Consider the following 19,827-nt stretch of genomic DNA (forward strand, 5'->3'; position numbering starts at 1 on the left):
GTCCAACACATAGAAACATATGAAAACATTATCTCATTACCTTGATTGTTTCTCTGTTAAATCATCTAGACCCAGCTGTAAATCAAGCAGACAATAGCAGATAATCAACATAAATGTAGGGGTATTGGATTAGATCCAACGCGGATCACAACAGTCTTCACTTGCGCAATGAATGAGACATCAACATATTCTGGACATTATTCCGAATACCGTTTTCCCGCCCTGGCTGTTTTTGCATGGCATGCTACAGTGTATCACAACAGTTGTTTGTCACTTGATTGTCAATCAGAAAAATATTTCCTGGATCAGTTGATGATGGTCAACAATATCACTAGGCCTAACTAAACAGCTGGATACCAAATGCCCTCCCAACAAGTAAACTGTAGGTTCATTCGCCTACGCATGATGCATAGCCTACTGAAGAACCACGCATGTTAGGGGGAATATATTTCTGTAAGAAGCATTCGATTTTGCAATCGCGTACATCATTTTGGATTTGTGTGCCAATGAAAACAGTTTTAATGGACTAAAATATCAATATGAACGTTTCATAAAGTGGTGCTGCCGTTAATAGTGCACCATCTCATATACTGAGCAATACTTTTGTCCTGCTGATGGTTCATAAGGGGTTGATGGGTTTTGTATTCAGATAATTGATTAGACTAGATCAGATCACAACTAGCCTACTGGTGTCACGGCTGTTCGAAGGATCGGACCAAAATGCAGCGTGTTCGTAGTTCCACATATTTTATTTATTGTGAAACTAAAATGCAAAGACACTAAATACTTGAAACACAAAAAACAACAAACCGTGAATCAGAGAGGAAAACACACTACTCAAAGATAATCACCCACAAACACAGGTGGGACAAACAGCAACATAAATATGACCTCCAATTAGAGGTAACGAGGATCAGCTGCCTCCAATTGGAGATCAACCCAAACAACACCAACAGAATTACAAAACTAGAAACTGAACATAGAAATACAAAAACAGACAAACACCCCCTGTCACGCCCTGACCTACTCTACCATAGAAAATAACAACTTACTATGGTCAGGACGTGACAACTGGTCAATCAGCTCATAGTTGTCTGGACACTTTCCTATGTGCAGCGCATGTCAGTTATATTTTCTTATTATTTTTTTTTAACTACAACTGGAAGCCTATTGATACAGACTTTACATGATCACTAATATTCCTCAAATCTATGGAAATATTTAGTGTGCTTCCAACACACAGCTGGGCAGAATATCTAATAATTATCCTAAAAACTCATCACAATTATGCTGAAAATGAATGAATTTGTATAGCCCTTGCTAAAGCCAATTATGGCGTTTGAGTAGGCTAGGTTTTTTCAAGAAAATATAATGGGCCTAGTTTTATTATATTGATAAAGAGATTTTATAGAGCAAATTGAAATAAAATTAATTATTACAAGATTGAAATAACTTTGTTGTGTATTAATGAATGTATTGGTAGGCTTATGAATTAGATTTTTTAAGTTATTCGCCCCAACCCTGTTTTATTTATTCTGTCTTTTATTTTATTTCACCTTTATTTAACCAGGTAGGCCAGTTGAGAACAAGTTCTCATTTACAACTGCGACCTGGCCAAGATAAAGCAAAGCAGTGTGACAAAAAACAACAACACAGAGTTACACATGGGATAAACAAAAGTACAGTCAATAACAATAGAAAAATCTATATACAGTGTGTGCAAATGGAGTAAGGAGGTAAGGCAATAAATAGGCCATAGTAGCGAAGTAATTACAATTTAGCAAATTAACACTGGGGTGATAGATGTGAAGATCATGTTGTGCAAGTAGAAACACTGCTGTGCAGAGAACTGTAAGGAAAGGCGGCCAAAGAAGGTGTTGGTTTTGGGGATGACCAGTGAGATATACCTGCTGGAGCGCGTGCTACGGGTGGGTGTTGTTATGGTGACCAGTGAGCTGAGATAAGGCGGAGCTTTATCTAAAAGGAAGGCAACGAATGCAGAGCATTTTATACAATATTCTGCCTAATGAACAAATGTATTTTAACGTCATAAGTGAATCAATATATAAGAGCCCTCAGACAGGTTAAAACGAGTTTTCCCACGAAGAAATATGATAGACTTCACGAGTTCCCCATGGAGCCACCAGCCAGCTGGCATTCCCCAGCCAATCGTGCACACACGGATGAAAGAGTCACCAACAAAGGAGTTCACTTCTGCTGCAGCCTTTGCTGTAAAATATAACTTGTTGCGGCGGTGCTTTGGGGGATGGTGTAGTACAAGGTGTGTACAGGAGGTATGGGGGAGGGTCTTTCTCTCTCTCTCCTCCCCCCCTTTGGGGGATTGGAAACCAATTGCAATCCTTCATCTCTCCCCTGATCAAGTTGAGCTAGACTCAGGCCTGTCGCACTCCTTTATCCTGGCTCTAATGTTGATTTCACATGGGAGATGTCTTGCATTTCCACTATTATACACCATCCCCATCCAAACAGAGACTCTGTAGAGGAATTTTAATCTGTGTAACTGCTTAGGTATTCATCGTTCCCCAAGGGTAATTGTGTGGCGCCACATGGTAGAAAGCGGGTCACAGACAGCAACGTTCTTTTTTTAAACATCCTATACAGTAGAATTGCTTTTAGTCTATTCTGTATAGTATGAGTAGGAGTGAGTAGAGTCAATTGAATAAAAAAAATGTATGCCTGAGATTCTAAAGCTTTTCATTTTGACTAGTTCGTCGAGGTAGTACGTTGAATAGTCCTGCATTCCCCCAATGTTATCTCCCATCCCCACAGATAGCGAGTCAGCCCTATATACTGGGACAAGTTGTCAGAGTTATCTCCTGTCTACGTTTTGATCTCTATGTTTTGGTTATTTTCTCCCCATAATAAAACCATAACCTTCAGGCTATGCCACATCAGAAGTGGCATCCTGGGCATTCACTGGGAATCTACAGTATTGTCAAGGCTGTTTAAAACTAAATTGGATGAGTATTTTTAAGTCTAAAATAAATTCATGTCTATTTTTCACATATTATTTTATTATTATTATTATGTTAATAACAAATACTGTGTCATCAAAAAGTGAATCCCATCATCAGATAGAAAGACACAGACAGAGGGAGGGAGAAGGAGAGAAAGGGGGTAGACAGAAGATCTGAAATAGATTTCCCTTGTCTTGAAAACATGTAGATTTGTCAATGATCTGCACATCTTGTTTTCTCAGGGCCCCTGCAGTGAGCTTAAAGAGAGAGAATGGCCTGCAAGGCAAGAAATAATGACAAGTAACATCACTCTGATCTGTGAATGCTAGTATTGATATTTACTTCAGATCAATTGGGGAAAAGTGTCTATCTGAGAAAGTCTGCAAAGAGCAAGTGTTTGGCATTGAGACAAAGTGCAGCATTAGGTAGAGAAATAATAATAACTGCTATCATGTTTTTTTTTTTTGAATAACCGCAGTCATATCTACTACCACCCTGAATGTAGAGTGCAGTAATAACCAAAAACCTTGACTAGAATGACATAAGGTTGGCTGGATATCTTTTTTTTTTATACGAATAGCCAGAGGCACACTCCAACACTCAGACATCATTTACAAATGAAGCATTTGTGTTTAGTGAGTCCGCCAGATGAGAGGCAGTAGGGATGACCAGGGATGTTCTCTTGATAAATGTGTGAATTGGACCATTTTCCTTTCCTGCTAAGTATTCTAAATGTAACGAGTACTTTTGGGTCTTAGGGAAAATGTAAAAAGTACAATATTTTGTTCAGGAATGTAGTGAGGTAAAAGTAAAATATGTAAAAAATATAAATAATAAAGTATTGTACAGATACCCCCCAAAACTACTTAAGTAGTACTTTAAACCACTGGTGCCGACAGAGGAGAAATCAGCAAACCAGCAGACACTCAGGGCACAGAGGACCAGAGCTAACCATGCGTAGTCCAGAGGGACACTAGCACTAAGTGTATAGAAATGTCCTGATACTTTCCCAACCAGCGGCTACTACAGGGGCACCACTGTAGTACAATCCTCAGGGATAGACCACTAGTGTCTTTGATCTCCATTTCAAAGAGACACTGACTTCCCTCTCTTTTCACTCCTCCTCTCCCCTGCCTTTTTATATAATATAATCTATCTACTGGTACAAACCACAACTTGATCAATAGAATGAAATTCCACTCTAAACAAACAAATTGTGTTATGCACATTTAGGTATTTTCAAAGAGAAACCAAGGACGATGTGAAACCTCTAATAAGGGTCCATGACACAGCGAAGGAAGGAGACTAAAAGCGTGCAGCATCTTTATATGTATATCACTCTTTATTTATAGCACAGAGGCAGGGGAGAGAAAGAGGTGGTGTAAGGTGACGATGTCCTAATATGGACGCAGTAACAGATAGTTGCTTGTGTACTGTATGTAGGCTTACAATACACCCCCCCCCATCCCTCCAAACTGGAGTCAGGGGTAGACGTAAATATCTTTACTATGATATGTTACATTTCATATGGTACAGTATGTATTCATTTGTGGATGTCCATCATCCATTTCGTATGATATGTTACGAATTACAATTTGTATGATATGTTAAGAATTACAATTTGTTGTGGCTAACGTTAGCTAGGCATTAGAATTAGGAGTTAAGGTTATGGGTTAAGGTAAGGGTTCGGAGTTAAGATTATAGTTAAAGTTAGGGTTAAGGTTAGGAGTTAGGGGTTACGTTTGGGCGAAGGGTTAGCTAACATGCTAAGTAGTTTCAAAGTAGCTAAAAAGCAAAAGTTGTACGTCATGTGATTCAAACACGCAACCTTTGGGTTGCTAGACGTTCGCGTTATACACCCATCCATCCTCCCCGACTAGCCTCCCTCCTATGTAACTATGTTACTATTTTACATCTAGTCTTTGAGGCCAGGCTGATCACTCACAACTTTTGTTTTTGCCTTAACTAACCTTCTGTCTTATGTAACCATACCAAACGTAACATATCATACTCATTTGAGTGTCACAGATTTACGTTTACTATGTTAACTCTAGTGTTTGAGGCCATCCATCCTCTCCGACCAGCCTCCCTCCTTTTGTTTTTAGTTTAAATAACCTTCTGTCTTATGTAACCATACCAAATGTAACATATCATACTAATTTGAGTGTTACAGATTTACGTTTACTATGTTATGTCTAGTCTTTGAGGCCAGGCTGATCCCTCACACCGCCATTGTTTTTGGCTTAAGTATCCTTCTGTCTTATGGAACCATACCAAACGTAACATACCATACTAATTTAAGTGCCACCAATGTACTTTTACTATGTTACATCTAATTTTTGAAGCCAGGCTGATCCCCCACACTTCCAAACAAAATCCAATTCCAGCACATTCTCCATTCTGCTCTTCATTTTGTAAATTAATTACATTGGAATGCTGGAAAAACAAGCTGCCATGTTTCTCCATGCTCTCTGTCTCTGACCTTTCCGTGCTGTTTCTGTGTAGTGAGACTTAATTGTCCAGAGTGAGAGCCAGCCAGTCAGTAGGCCGCACATCATCAACAGACTGGGAATTAAACAGGCAGTGAATCCAGCAATCTGGAGGCTGCCTGGGAGAGAATGGGCTGTTTAGATGCAAAGTGGGCCAATTCATGTAAGACAGAGGCCTCTCTGCATGGAAAAACAACTATCCAGTTGGTACAGGGATGGAAAGGGAAGAAGCTTTTAGCGTAACTCATTTAAACCCTAAGGGGAGTCAGACAATCAAAGCTCATCAATGTTATTTTTCCTCATTGTGTGTGCAGCTGCTGCAATATATGTCTATCACCACCGGCTGTACATAGATACATTGTGATTGCAATATTAAGACAGTAAAGTCACATGAGGAATTTCTTTATGAAAAGTAAAAATAATTTATTATGTGTACAAATAAACAAAATTAAGACACAAAACAATATTGTTTGTTCAATTTACCGTGGTGGCTGATGAACCTCAAATATTGAAGAAAAATAATTGACAGAAATTATTTAGCAGAAAAATAAGTTGAATGGATGAATGGGTTGCATTTACTCAACACTTTTCATTTCCTAGGTCTCATGAACCATCTATGGTGTAGAACCTAAGATCTTATTGTGGAGACAAATGTTGCCAGGTCTGTCATGCTGTAGTTGATTTTGATTATGAGGATCAGAGTACCAAATAATCATATGTCTGTGTATTTGTCAGGAAAACCAACATGATGACAAACGTGGCCTTCCAGCTTGTTGTTTATGTAATTACAGATATGTGTTCCGATTCAGAAAACTAGGGGTATGTCGCAAGTCACAACTTCACAGGAGAGCCTTTTGAACTGAATATTTTTTTATTTTTATCAAAATGCGTTTTTTGGCAGAAATGTCTTCTCGAACATGTGAATTTTCATGTGCCTTAATATCAAATCTGCAAATACTGTACGAATAAAATTGTTAAATTACGAGCATAGTTGGTTTAGCCACAGAAAAAGTTAGCAACCTTCCCACTAGCCATGATTGGCTGAGATAATGAGTGGGCTGGACATGCCGAGAGATGAGTTTGTATTGGTTGGTGTTGCATCTTGTGTCTATAAAATGAGCTGCTCGTAATGCGTAAATAATCATTTCTACAGCATTAAAAAAAAAAAGATATTAGGTTAGTCATGGAGAACTGCTAATACAGTATGTTGCTGCTGCTCTCAATAACATTTCTGCCCTGAATTTATCAGGTGCTATCGACAAAGGTCAGTGGGAAAAAGTTGTGATGGACTACTTTCTGGACTACTTTCTAGACAAAGATCGTGCCATTCAATGCTGACTCTCTCATTTCATAACACGTTTTGAAATCAGTGGAACACAACAGGCCAAACAAGCTATACAAACTAAACGGATACAACACAGGATGTCTTATAAAAGGGGTTGCAGTCTGCCATGACGCTTTCATCCATACAGGTAAGAATCTAGCTACAGATTCAGATATTATACGCTTCTAATTTTGTCCGAAAGTTGATTTCATTGCAAGCTAAAGCTTGCTGTTAGCTAGCCAGTTGGAGTTCGATGGCTGCTAACTAACAATGAGCCTAACTTTATTTGGTTAACTTTAGCTTGTAATGACAATCAGTTTGTATTGCTAGTAACGTTACTCTATGGATTGGGATTATAGTTAATTTTTTAGCTATCTAGCTAACGTTAACCTGTTAGGGCTAGGGGGCAGTATTGACACGGCTGGATAAAAAACATACCCGATTTAATCTGGTTACCACTCCTACCCAGTAACTAGAATATGCATATACTTATTACATATGGATAGAAAACACCCTAAATTTTCTAAAACTGTTTGAATGGTGTCTGTGAGTATAACAGAACTCAAATGGCAGGTCAAAACCTGAGAGATTCCTTTACAGGAAGTGGCCTGTCTGACCATTTCTTGAACTTCTTTTCCATCTCTATCATTTACTAAGGATCTCTGCTCTAACGTGACACTTCCCACGTCATCCATAGGCGCTCAGAGCCCGGGAAAAAACAGAATGTCGTCATTCCAGCCCCAGGCTGAAACACATTATCGCCTTTCTCAAGTGGCCGATCAAGGGACACTGGGCTTATGCGCGTGACCCGACCGCCCCCGCCTTTGGGATTTTTTTCCTCTGTTTGCCGAAAAGGAGATTCCCTGTCGGAATATTATCGCTTTTCTACGAGAAAAATGGCGTAAAAATTGATTTTAAACAGCGGTTGACATGCTTCGAAGTACGGTAATGGAATATTTAGAATTTTATTGTCACGAATTGCGCCATGCGCTGACACTTCTTTACTATTTCGGATAGTGTCTGGAACGCATCGAACAAAACGCCGCTATTCGGATATAACGATGGATTATTTTGGACCAAACCAACATTTGTTATTGAAGTAGCAGTCCTGGGTGTGCATTCTGACGAAGACAACAAAAGGTAATCAAACTTTTATAATAGTAAATATGATTATGGTGAGTGCTAAACTTGCCGGGTGTCTAAATAGCGAGCCCGTGATGCCTGGGCTATGTACTTAGAATATTGCAAAATGTGCTTTCACCAAAAAGCTATTTTAAAATCGGACATATCGAGTGCATAGAGGAGGTCTGTATCTATAATTCTTAAAATAATTGTTATGCTTTTTGTGAACGTTTATCGTGAGTAATTTAGTAAAATGTTAGCGAATTCCCCGGAAGTTTGCGGGGGGTATGCTAGTTCTGAACGTCACATGCTAATGTAAAAAGCTGGTTTTTGATATAAATATGAACTTGATTGAACAAAACATGCATGTATTTTATAACATAATGTCCTAGGGTTGTCATCTGATGAAGATCATCAAAGGTGAGTGCTGCATTTAGCTGTCTTCTGGGTTTTGGTGACATTATATGCTGGCTTGAAAAATGGGTGTCTGATTATTTCTGGCTTGGTACTCTGCTGACATAATCTAATGTTTTGCTTTCGTTGTAAAGCCTTTTTGAAATCGGACAGTGTGGTTAGATTAACGAGAGTCTTGTCTTTAAATGGCTGTAAAATAGTCATATGTTTGAGAAATTGAAGTAATAGGATTTTTAAGGTTTTGAAAATCGCGCCACAGGCTGGCAGTGGCTGTTACGTAGGTGGGACGCAAGCGTCCCACCTAGCCCATAGAGGTTAATGTTAGCTAACGTTAATGTCTAAACATGTATGAAGTGTGTAATGTTAATGATGTTTTCTCAGAATGCCATTTCGCATTGCTAGTTAAAGCCTTCTGTTAGCTAGCTAAAAAGATCATAACTTTAGCTAACTACGAGAATCGGTTTGTATTGCTAGTTAAAGCTTGCTGTTAGCTAGTCAGCTGACGTTAGATGGCTGGCTAGCTACAGTGGCTAACATTACCTGTATGAACTGTGTGTAGTGATGTTCTCAGAATGCCATTTCGCATCTATTGTATAATAATGCAAAAATATTTGTATCTGGAATTTGTCTTTCAGCATTAATCAGTAGAACATGCCTGACTCTAATCCACCAGTCATACAGTCATCAAAAAGAGAGCTGGCCTAAGCAAGCAATGGCAGCAGCGCAGTCATCATCTATATGCACCATTTCTTCACCAAATACGGAGTTGGGAAAACTCGTGTGGACCTGAATTGTGATAACTGCAGTGGCCAAAACAAGAACAAGTTTGTGCTCTGGTATTGTGCCTGGTGGATCTTCGCTTCCTGATCACAGGCCACACCAAGTTTGACCCTGACTTGTGCTTCGGCCTCATCAAGCAGCGCTTCAGAAAGACCAGAGTGAACACTTTGTCTGAACACACCTGACTCCGTACTTCAGGCCGCTGCCACATATCATGCAGTACCAGCACTTCAGGTAAAAAATTATTTTATTTTTATGAGGTTATTCTTATCTAAACTTGGGAGGTGAATTGATGTTGTGCAGGGTTGTAATGTCTTCAGATTTTTTGTTATTCCCTGTTTTACAGCTTCAATGCTCAGGAGCCTGGTGTTGTCGCCAAGGAGCGTTCGGACTGTCGGGACCAGGTTTCAGCTGCTGCGCAACGCTGACATCCTTCCTCCATAGATTGTCTGCCTGTAAAAGCACCACCTGGACTGGACACAGCTAGACAAACTATCTTTTTGACAAGATCAGGGAGTTTCGTGACGAGAGGCTATGGACATCACGTGTCCTGCACCAAAGTCAAGGGCAGGACAGAAACAGGCTCTCCGAATATATATTCACTTGTTCATGCGTATCTATTTCTGATATTGCTACTATGCAAGTAACCATTTGGCTGTACCGTTTACACCTTCTGTAGAGACCATCCACTTAGCAACTTAGCAGAATATTGATATGTGTGGACGTAACATGATTTTGTGACATACCACAACAATATCATGTGAGCGTATCGAGTCTCCACCACTTAAATATATGGCGCATGCATCTGTTTATGTACTGTACATGTGCATCTCACTCAGGTTTCAACTCAGGTTGCATGGCCTTAACTTATGTATGGAATACTATGTGATAAGTGCATGTGTAACAGTATACAAAGTATGCTAATGTACTGGTGTGAATGCATTTGGGCAGTGGTGTAAAGTACTTAAGTAAAAATACTTTAAAGTACTACTTAAGTAGTTTTTTGTGGTATCTGTACATTACTATTTATATTTTTGTCAACTTTCACTTCACTACATTCGTAAAGAAAATAATGCACTTATTACTCCATTCCTTTTCCTTGACAACAAAAGTACTTTTTAGATTTTGACAGGAAAATTGTCCAATTCAAACACTTATCAAGAGAACATCCCTGGTCATCCATACTGCCTCTGATCTGGCAGACTCACTTAACACAAATGCTTTGTTTGAAAATTATGTCTGTGTTGGAGTCTACACCTGGCTATCCATCAATAAAACATAATACAATTGTGCCATCTGGTTTGCTTAATATAAGGAAGTTGAAATGGTTTACTTTTGATACTTACAGTTGAAGTCGGAAGTTTACATACACTTAGGTTGGAGTCATTAGAACTCGTTTTTCAACCACTAAACACATTTCTTGTTAACGAACTATAGTTCTGGCAAGTCAGTTAGGACATCTACTTTGTGCATGACACGTCATTTTTCCAACAATTGTTTACAGACAGAATATTTAACTTATAATTCACTGTATCACAATTCCAGTGCGTCAGAAGTTAACATACACTAAGTTGACTGTGCCTTTAAACTTCCAGAAAATGATGTCATGGCTTTAGAAGCTTCTGATAGGCCAATTGACATCATTTGAGTCAATTGGAGGTGTACCTGTGGATGTATTTCAAGGCCTACCTTCAAACTCAGTGCCTCTTTGCTAGACATCATGGGAAAATCTAAAGAAATCAGGCAAAACCTCAGAAAAAAATTGTAGACCTCCACATGTCTGGTTCATCCTTGGGAGCAATTTCAAAATGCCTGAAGGCACCACGTTCATCTGTCCAAACAATAGTACGCAAGTATAAACACCATGGGACCACGCAGCCATCATACCGCTCAGGAAGGAGACACATTCTGTCTCCTAGAGATGAACGTACTTTGGTGCGAAAAGTGCAAATCAATCCCAGAACAACAGCAAAGGACCTTGTTAAGATGGTGGAGGAAACAGGTACAAAAAACGTATTTGCAGCATTAAAATGCAAATCATTTTATAACATTTTTGACATGCGTTTTTCTGGATTTTTTTGTTGCTATTCTGTCTCTCACTGTTCAAATAAACCTACTATTAAAATTATAGACTGATCATTTCTTTGTAAGTGGGCAAACGTACAAAATCAGCAGGGGATCAAATACTTTTTTCCCTCACTGTATGTAAACTTCCGACTTCAACTGTATGTACATTGTGCCCCTGGCTATTTGTTAATTATTATGATTATTTTTTTAAATACAATAGTGCCGTCTGGTTTAATATGGAATTTGAAATGATTTATACTTTTACTCAAGTATGACAATTTAGTACTTTTTCCTTCCGCCGAAGTCGGTCCCTCTCCTTGTTCGGGCGGATTTCGGCGGTCGACGTCACCGGTCTTCTAGCCATCGCCGAACAATCTTTCATTTTCCATTTGTTTTGCCTTTGTTTTCTACACACCTGGTTTCATTCCCCAATTACATGTTCATGTATTTAACCCTCTGTTTCCCCCATGTTTTTGTGCGTGATTGTTTCTATGTTCATTCGGTACATTATGGCTGGTTTTCGACGGGTGCTGTTTTCACCCGTGCGTAATTGATTACCGTTTATTGTTGGTCAAGTGTATAGTTACCTTGTGCCTTTATTTTTGAGTAAAGTACATTGCTCACTCATTCTGCTCTCCTGCGCCTGACTTCATGCACCAGCTACACCCACCTTCTGACAGTGGTTGTGGCTGGGGGTTATAGCATTTCTTCACATGACCCATCAATTTAGACAAGTGTATCTGGGTAAGCGTCATCTTATATTTATAAAATATTTTTATCTGGACATTTTCTGTTTACCTGGAATTTTTCCTCATTGTAGACTACTACCACTTTTAGTCTTTAGCACATGACCTCATGTGAATCCTTATAGAGATGGGTGGGGCTGGCTTCAGAGGGTGTGAACAATGCTGAATGGGTGTAGACAAAGGAGAGCTCTAATTGGTACCAAAACATTCAAAGGCCCTTTTCTAAAAAGTGAGTTTACATGTGTATCAACTTTCCAAGTAGAATTCATTTCCCATTGTTCCTCAAAAATGTTGTCTATGATATATCATTTTGTAGCTCCGAGTCTCTACTTTTATCCAATGTAAAAAAACTGAAACTACGTCACATATATTACAAACAAAACTATACAGTGTAATGCATAGACATTTCTGCTGATGCCAGTGAAAGCAACACAAGATGAGTTATATAATTCTGACTTGCTGCTTAAAGACAAACTGCAGTGCTGTACCATGATGAGAGAAAATGTATCAGAGAGAATGTGAGATAGATAGTACAGAGCAGAGAGAACGACTTTGGAGAGTGGAGCGAGACGAGGGATAAAAAAATAATTTGCCACACTGACATATTAAACAGCCTCTCTCGGAGGTTAATAGAAAATTTTAAACATTTCAGTCTGGCAGAAATCTAGCATTGCCTCCGTGGCCCCTCACCACCTGCCATAAACAAACAGAAAAACAAGCTCCACAGCCCCTTTATATGACAGACCCGCTTAGCTCAGTCCAGGCCTGAGAGCACCAGCAGCACCATTGAAAACACAGAGATGGGCGATGACTCGGTAATGGCTGGTGTCAAGTACTGGGGATTAAAGGAAAAGTTAACTTCTGAACAATGAGGACTCTCAGGTCAATGGTGGTACTGGTGCATCGTGAATGTGCCAGGCTTTCTGTCCATGTCCTCTATCCTTCATCAAAGAGTGCTGTGCTAATCAAACGGGTGTTGAGGTGGTGGCACAAAAACATGGGAATGGCAAAATGGACTGGGGATGAGAATTATACAGCATGTATCTGGCTAGACAAGAAAGGCTTGTCTCTTGGCCCTGTGGAGCGTGAACCGGGGCTGTTGCTGCTCCAGCCTGCATGGGCCCTAGATTAGTCTCCCAAGATTGGTGATCCACTCCCCAGAAAGAGGGCTATGGCTGGGAGGTGTGGTTGGAGCAGCTGCTCGAGGGAAGCCCCTATGCTCCCCTCTCACCCTATTAGAGAGCAGACTCTACCAGTCAGGGCAAGCAGAGCAGGGTGGCCTGGCATGGAGCCCAGAGCAGCCAGGCTTCTGTTTGAATAGGACGACTACCTCTGACTCTCAGGTCAAAATGCTGGGTAACCTTTCTGCCCACAGTTAAAAAATGCAGCAGCAGCAAGCAGAGGTGGTTGGCGAGAAGACAAGGTTCTTGTAACCCTGCGTGGCTCGTCTGTCTCTGACACGCACCAATGCTTTAAGGTTAGACTCCGGGCACACAGTCTGAATCGGTATGCCCCACTTATCTCTCTTCCTGCTCTTAATGAGGAAGGTTTAACAGTATGACAGTGAGTTTTACAGGCAGACCCGGAATAAGGACAGTGTTGCTAATTACCATTACTGCTGACACATGATGTTAGTGGAGTTTGCCTTATGAGTCCACTCCAGAACAGTACAATGTGATGAATTTAACCAGGGCAGCCCAGATAGGACTACTGCCAATAGATCGGTCTCCGTTTCCCCATTAACTTTGTCATTCTGTGCTGCATTGGCAAGGAGTGCACAGTACACCTTAATCTATCTTAGTCTAGACCAGAGTTTCACTTGCATTAGAACATCCCCATTTAACACAACGAAGAGTTCTAAATGCTGGCAGACAAGCACTAGGTCTCAGAGGTAGAGTGGGAGTCTGAGGAGACATGGCCTAATGTTTGAATCTGTTTGGTCTGGCATCAAGCCTGCTCTGTCACTGGACTCTGACTCCATGCTAGCTACCTCCTTTGCTGTCCTTTTAAGACACAGAATTTCAATTTCTAAACACTCGCAAAAAGACAGCTTGAAGGGGAGCAGAGACCTCACCAACTCTGTCATTTAAACACAACCAGTTCCAGTCTCTCAACTGACACTTATTGTTTCCTCCCCAAGAGTTAATTGTGAATCTGCCCTGCAGGCCTGTGTATGTGAGTGTGTGACCATTCTCCCATGTCCCTTCAACACCCACCTCCTCTCCACATTCATTTTCACAGTCTCACTGTAACTCAAGACTTTGAATATTTCATCCAAACCCATCCTTGACATGTCATCCAGTACTGTGGGGCTTCGGAGCAATTAAATGCAACATAAATCTGACAAGCAGACACCTACTCTTCTGCATCCATGGATCTCCAGGCCTGTCCTCAATCACTCTCCATACAATCTATGTCCTTGAGGCCATCTAAGGAACAGGAGACAGCAACACCTTACTAGGAGTTATCCGGGGGACAGTGGACTGTGGACTGTTTCATAGGCTGTAGAACTAATGTAGCTTCGGCAAAAACGTAGATATTTGATCTTACTTGTTTAAAGCTTTTAAAGGGGCTGTAGTTTCTTCCCTACAAGGATGATGGTAAAATCTAAGTTTTATGCAGGCATTTAGCTGGATCACTTTCACCATGATATCACATCCCACTTGGATCTATTTGGATAAAGGTTAGGACCCTTAATATAGCCACTCAGCGTCTAGAACATATGCAGTCGGACACACCAGACATCCAAATTGCTTTGAGTATTTTTATTTATTTTACCTTTATTTAACTAGGCAAGTCAGTTAAGAACAAATTCTTATTTTCAATGATGGTCTAGGAAAAGTGTGTTAATGGCCTTGCAATGAGTATCTAACTCATCGCTGAGGATTATCTAGCAAAAAGCAGCCTCAAACGACATGGCTCAAAGGGTTTGAGCTCCAGACTAACACTCCAGATATTCAGAGAAACACAGTGGAAATATATGTCAAACTCTACAGTCTAGTGCTAAGTACTGTATGACATGGCATTGAGGTGAATGGTACACATGTGTAATCTAATGTAGTTGTATGGCCCTGGTGTCACCACTCTCTTTTGCTGATATCACCCCTATCCTGATGTCACCTCTCTACTGTGCAGGAAGTGAGAGTGTCATTGGTTCCAGACGGGCACCTTGAGGCGGTTGCACTTGAATACTAAACATGCCCTCAACTGAACTCTCTCAGGTAGAGAGAAGAAAAGAACAGTGGGGTACTCGGAAACTAACAACATGCAGGGATGGAAGGAAGGGAGAAAGAGAAGGCGAGAGGAGGGGAGGAGAGAGGAGGGGAGGAGAGAGACCGCTAGCATGGAGTTAGCTACGTGGACTAACACCGTAGCAGATCGACCACTGTGAGGGAAAATTAAGGTGGCGGGCTAAAACGCCACAGCTTGTAATTACTGTCCTGTCATTACAGCCCCCCATGGAGAAAAACCATATTATTCCAGCACACTTCTAAGCAAATACAATAATCAATTCCCCTAGAGCACAGTCATAAAAGCAAATCCCAAGTAAAAAGCAGGTAAGGAGGAGGACTTACAATGGTGAAGTTCATGACCTTTAGTATCCAGATGGTTAAAGCAAGGTTGACCAGGATCAGGATCATTAACAGGAGCACGAAGAAGTAAAGGCAACGTTTCCGCCAGCCATAAATCCCCACTTTGTACACATGTGGTTTCTCTGAGCTCTGGACATTGTTCCTATGAGTGCACTGTTCTTGGGTCATCTGCAAGAGAAGACGAAGAGGATAAGTGACTTCCTGAAAGTAAAGCAGATGTATTCTGAAACTATCACACTCCCAAAAGCATACATTCTGGCCCTACTGTTGAAGCCATAGTCAGCCATTGAGTTTGAGCACAATAAAATACAGTTTAGTTAGTTTGATTCCTAACTCATTGTCCCATGAGCTTTCTATATCTCCATTACTCTCTCTCTCTCTCTCTGCACCATTGATGTGCTGATAGTGTCCATTAATGATGATTCTAATTGTCTGCCTGTAAAGTGGGAGAAGACATTGTTCACTTCAAGCACCATAATTATAGCCTTATAACTCTGTACAAAATACAATTTATTGTCTACAGTGCTAGGAGTGGCTGACTCCGCCGCCAAAGCCAATCACATTTGACAACCACACACATTCACCGTTAACTGAAACAAATGACACGAGACAGCCCCTGTGAAAACTCTAAAGCCAGTCAGCAAAAAATGTGATTTTACTGTTGCATTTCAAACAGGACCAAATACTCAATTACATTCGATTAAGTTTTGTTTACTACTTATTGCACATCTCCAGATTGGCATCAATCTTACATTTTCCAAAGTAAACTTTGAGTTTAGAGCAGAACTGTACATACACAGACTAAGAGCTTGATTAATTGATTATGGGGTGTTAGTACTGGCTCGAACCAAGGCTTGCAGACACTGTAGCTCTCTAGAACTAGGGCTGGGGACCCCCAGTGCACTACACAAGAGCAACACACAATCTACAATAGGAGGTAGAGGGTTCCTTTCAGTGACTCTCACCAGGTGGGCTGGTGATATAAAAAAATGAATGTGGATACAGTTGTAAGCATCCCCAGATGGTGTGTACACAATATACAGTACAGAAACAAACAGACAGCGAGAGACAGGATCTACACACAGCAGTACTGTATTTCTGTAAAACATCACTTTTGGAGTATTAACCATATCGGAGGCCATCGGTAAATCATAACTTTGTGTGACCCCCTGGAGTGTCATCTTACTGTACATCAGCCACATAAACCTCATGTCGTATTACACACTGAGTTAGCACAGAGTCAACTCATACACAGAGTCAACAGCGTCACCACACATTCCAGATGGGGAAGAACTCCCACATACAGTATGATTGGAAAAATTGAGGCAGCTTACAGTTTAAATCATGGTATTTTACACCCATAAAGGGACTGATGCACAGAAGGAAAAACTGATGCTCCAGGAAAAATACATGGACATTTGGAGGCCCACCAGAGCACTGCCCTATGAGAGCTTCCTCTGACTATTTAGCTACTGTCCAACGGGGGGACTCTGTTCTGTTATTAGGAGCCTAAAGAAAGCACAGTGGCACAAAACAAAGTCTGTTTCCGATTAGAGGTAATCCAAGCATTGCTGAATGTTGTTGGTTCTTCTCTCTTGCCAAATCACTGGGCATCTCTCCACTGCGCTGTTTTATAAACAACATGTGGATCAGGTACCAGAATCTGTCAACTTCTTCCCCAGTTTTACATTCTGTCCAAATTTAAGGGGGAGTGTATTGTATATGCGCAATTATGGGAAGAAAATATTGTGCCATATGCCCCTTTTAACTAATTAACTTTCACAAGCAGTCCTAATCTTCATTTTCACCACACAAAATTTCTAACATCTATCTTCGCCATATTCTTTCCTTTGCCTTATTGTCTTATTCCACGGAAACACTGTTCCACTTTACATAAAGTAGCTAAGTATGGCTAATTTATACCGATTTTAAAGGTCATAGAATAACAGTCAACAATTTAAGGAGTGTTGAGTCTGCTCCAAATCTAACAAAGTGTTCTCTCAATGAGTCATAAGTAACTGAGCTCCAGCTACACAATCAACAGAATTAATTAACTAATGCTGGTCTGAAGGCGTGAATGAAGCCCATCATTAACCATTGCTGTCTGCAGGGCACAATGAATACTTTAAGAGCTCCACATGCTCTGTGTTCTTCGTCTCTTACACATACATTAGGTGAGCCAGCTTTTCAAAATGGCCACTCCTTGCTTATCAAAAAGCTTACAAACCTGATTAAGGAAACTTGGCAAGGTGTGTGTGTCCCTCCCTGGCTTTTTGGGGGGCTTAGAATGCCCTCCAACATAATTAGATAAGATACCTCTGAACATCATTGTCTAATGGTGTTCTGATTATCTCTGGGCCCATGTACTGAAGTCAATCGTTCTGAAGATCAAACCTAAAAAAATCTGTATTCATGTTCAAGAACAGAAGGTGACATACCAGTGGATTCAAAGACTCAAGTTCAACTTGATTTAAGAAGGAAGAACAACCCCTGGTCTCAGAGAATTTTGCATCATTCTGTACGACATCTATGATATGTTACATTTGGTATGGTTAGATAAGACAAATGATTACTTAAGGCAAAAAAGAAAGGAGGGTGGTAGGGCAGGCGGCTGGGCCTAATAACGTGAACATCTAGCAACCCAAAGGTTAAACGTCTGAATCTCATCACGGACAACCTTAGCATTTTAGCTAATTAGCAACTTTTCAACTACTTACTACTTTTTAGCTACTTTGCTCTGACTTAACATGTTATATAACCCTTCCCCTAACCCTTAACCTAAACCTAACCCATTTAGCTAACCCTTCCCCTAACCCTTTAACTTCTCTAGGGTAGGGGGCAGTATTTTGACGTCCGGATGAAAGGCGTAGTAAACTGCCTGCTACTCAGGCTCAGAAGGTAGGATATGCATATTATTAGTAGATTTGGATAGAAAACACTCTGAAGTGTCTTAAACTGTTTGAATGATGTCTGTGAGTATAACAGAACTCATATGGCAGGCAAAAACCTGAGAAAAACCCAACCAGGAAGTGTGGAAATCTGAGGTTTGTAGTTTTTCAAGTGATTGCCTATACAGTATACAGTGACTTAGGGTTCATTTCTGAACTTCCTAAGGCTTCCACTAGATGTCAACAGTCTTTAGAACGTTGTTTCATGCTTCTACTGTGACTGGGGAGAGACTAAGAGCTCCTGGAAGTACATGAGTGAGAAAATTACATGAGCTCAGTGGCATATGCTGACGTGGGAGTTAGCTGTGTTCCTTTTCTTTTTTGAAGACATTGGAATCGTCCGGTTGGAATATTACTGAAGATTTATGTTAAAAACATCCTAAAGATTGATGCTATACATCGTTTGACATATTTCTACGAACGTAAATAGAACGTTTTTTGACTTTTCAAAAAAAGTTTCAAATGCTTCCTGCATTTGGACTGAACGCGCGAAAAAAAAGCAGGTATTTGGACATAAATTATGGACTTTATCGAACAAAACAAACATTTATTGTGGACCTGGGATTCCTGGGAGTGCATTCTGATGAAGATCATCAAAGGTAAGTGAGTATTTATAATATTATTTCTGAGTTTTGTTGACTCCACAAAATGGCGGGTTTGGTTTCGTCTCTGAGCGCTGTACACAGATTATTGCAAAGTGTGCTTTCGCTGTAAAGTTTTTTTGAAATCTGACACAGCGGTTGCATTAAGGAGAAGTGTATCTATAATTCTTTGAATAACAGTTTAATATTTTATCAACGTTTATGATGAGTATTTCTGTAAATTGATGTGCTCATTCTCCGGAAGTTTTGGGAGGCAAAACATTTCTGAACATTACACGCCAATGTAAAATGGGGTTTTTGGATATAAATATGAACTTTATCGAGCAAAACATACACGTATTGTGTAACATGAAGTCCTATGAGTGCCATCTGATGAAGATCATCAAAGGTTAGTAATTAATTTTAGCTGTGTTTCTGGTTTTTGTGACGCCTCTCCTTACTTGGAAAATGGCTGTGTGGTTTTTCTTGTATAGGCGCTGTCCTAACATAATCTAATGTTTTGCTTTCGCTGTAAAGCCTTTTTGAAATCGGACAATGTGGTTGGATTAAGGAGAAGTATATCTTTAAAATGGGATATAATAGTTGCATGTTTGAGACATTTTAATTATGAGATTTTTGTTGTTTTGAATTTGGCGCCCTGCTATTTCACTGGCTGTTGGTCCTACATACCCCAGAGAGGTTAACCTAATTCCTAAACTTAACCCTATCCTTAACCCCTAGCCTAGCTAACGTTAGTGAGCTAGCTAACATTAGCCACCTAACTA

The 19,827-nt window shown here is 40.2% G+C and overlaps 1 protein-coding gene across 2 annotated transcripts in view; it reads right to left on the reverse strand.

Moving 5' to 3' along the window:
- LOC106568000 (delta-sarcoglycan) overlaps positions 1 to 19,827 on the reverse strand; it is a 351,309-nt gene that overhangs the window by 89,582 nt on the left and 241,900 nt on the right. For both annotated transcript variants that reach the window (XM_014137970.2, XM_014137971.2), the window contains exon 2: positions 15,496 to 15,681. In XM_014137970.2, the coding sequence (XP_013993445.1) occupies positions 15,496 to 15,681 (186 nt within the window). The remainder of the gene's footprint in view (positions 1 to 15,495; positions 15,682 to 19,827) is intronic.

Source organism: Salmo salar, chromosome ssa13, assembly GCF_905237065.1.
Source record: "Salmo salar chromosome ssa13, Ssal_v3.1, whole genome shotgun sequence".
NCBI classification, from domain to species: Eukaryota; Metazoa; Chordata; class Actinopteri; order Salmoniformes; family Salmonidae; genus Salmo; species Salmo salar.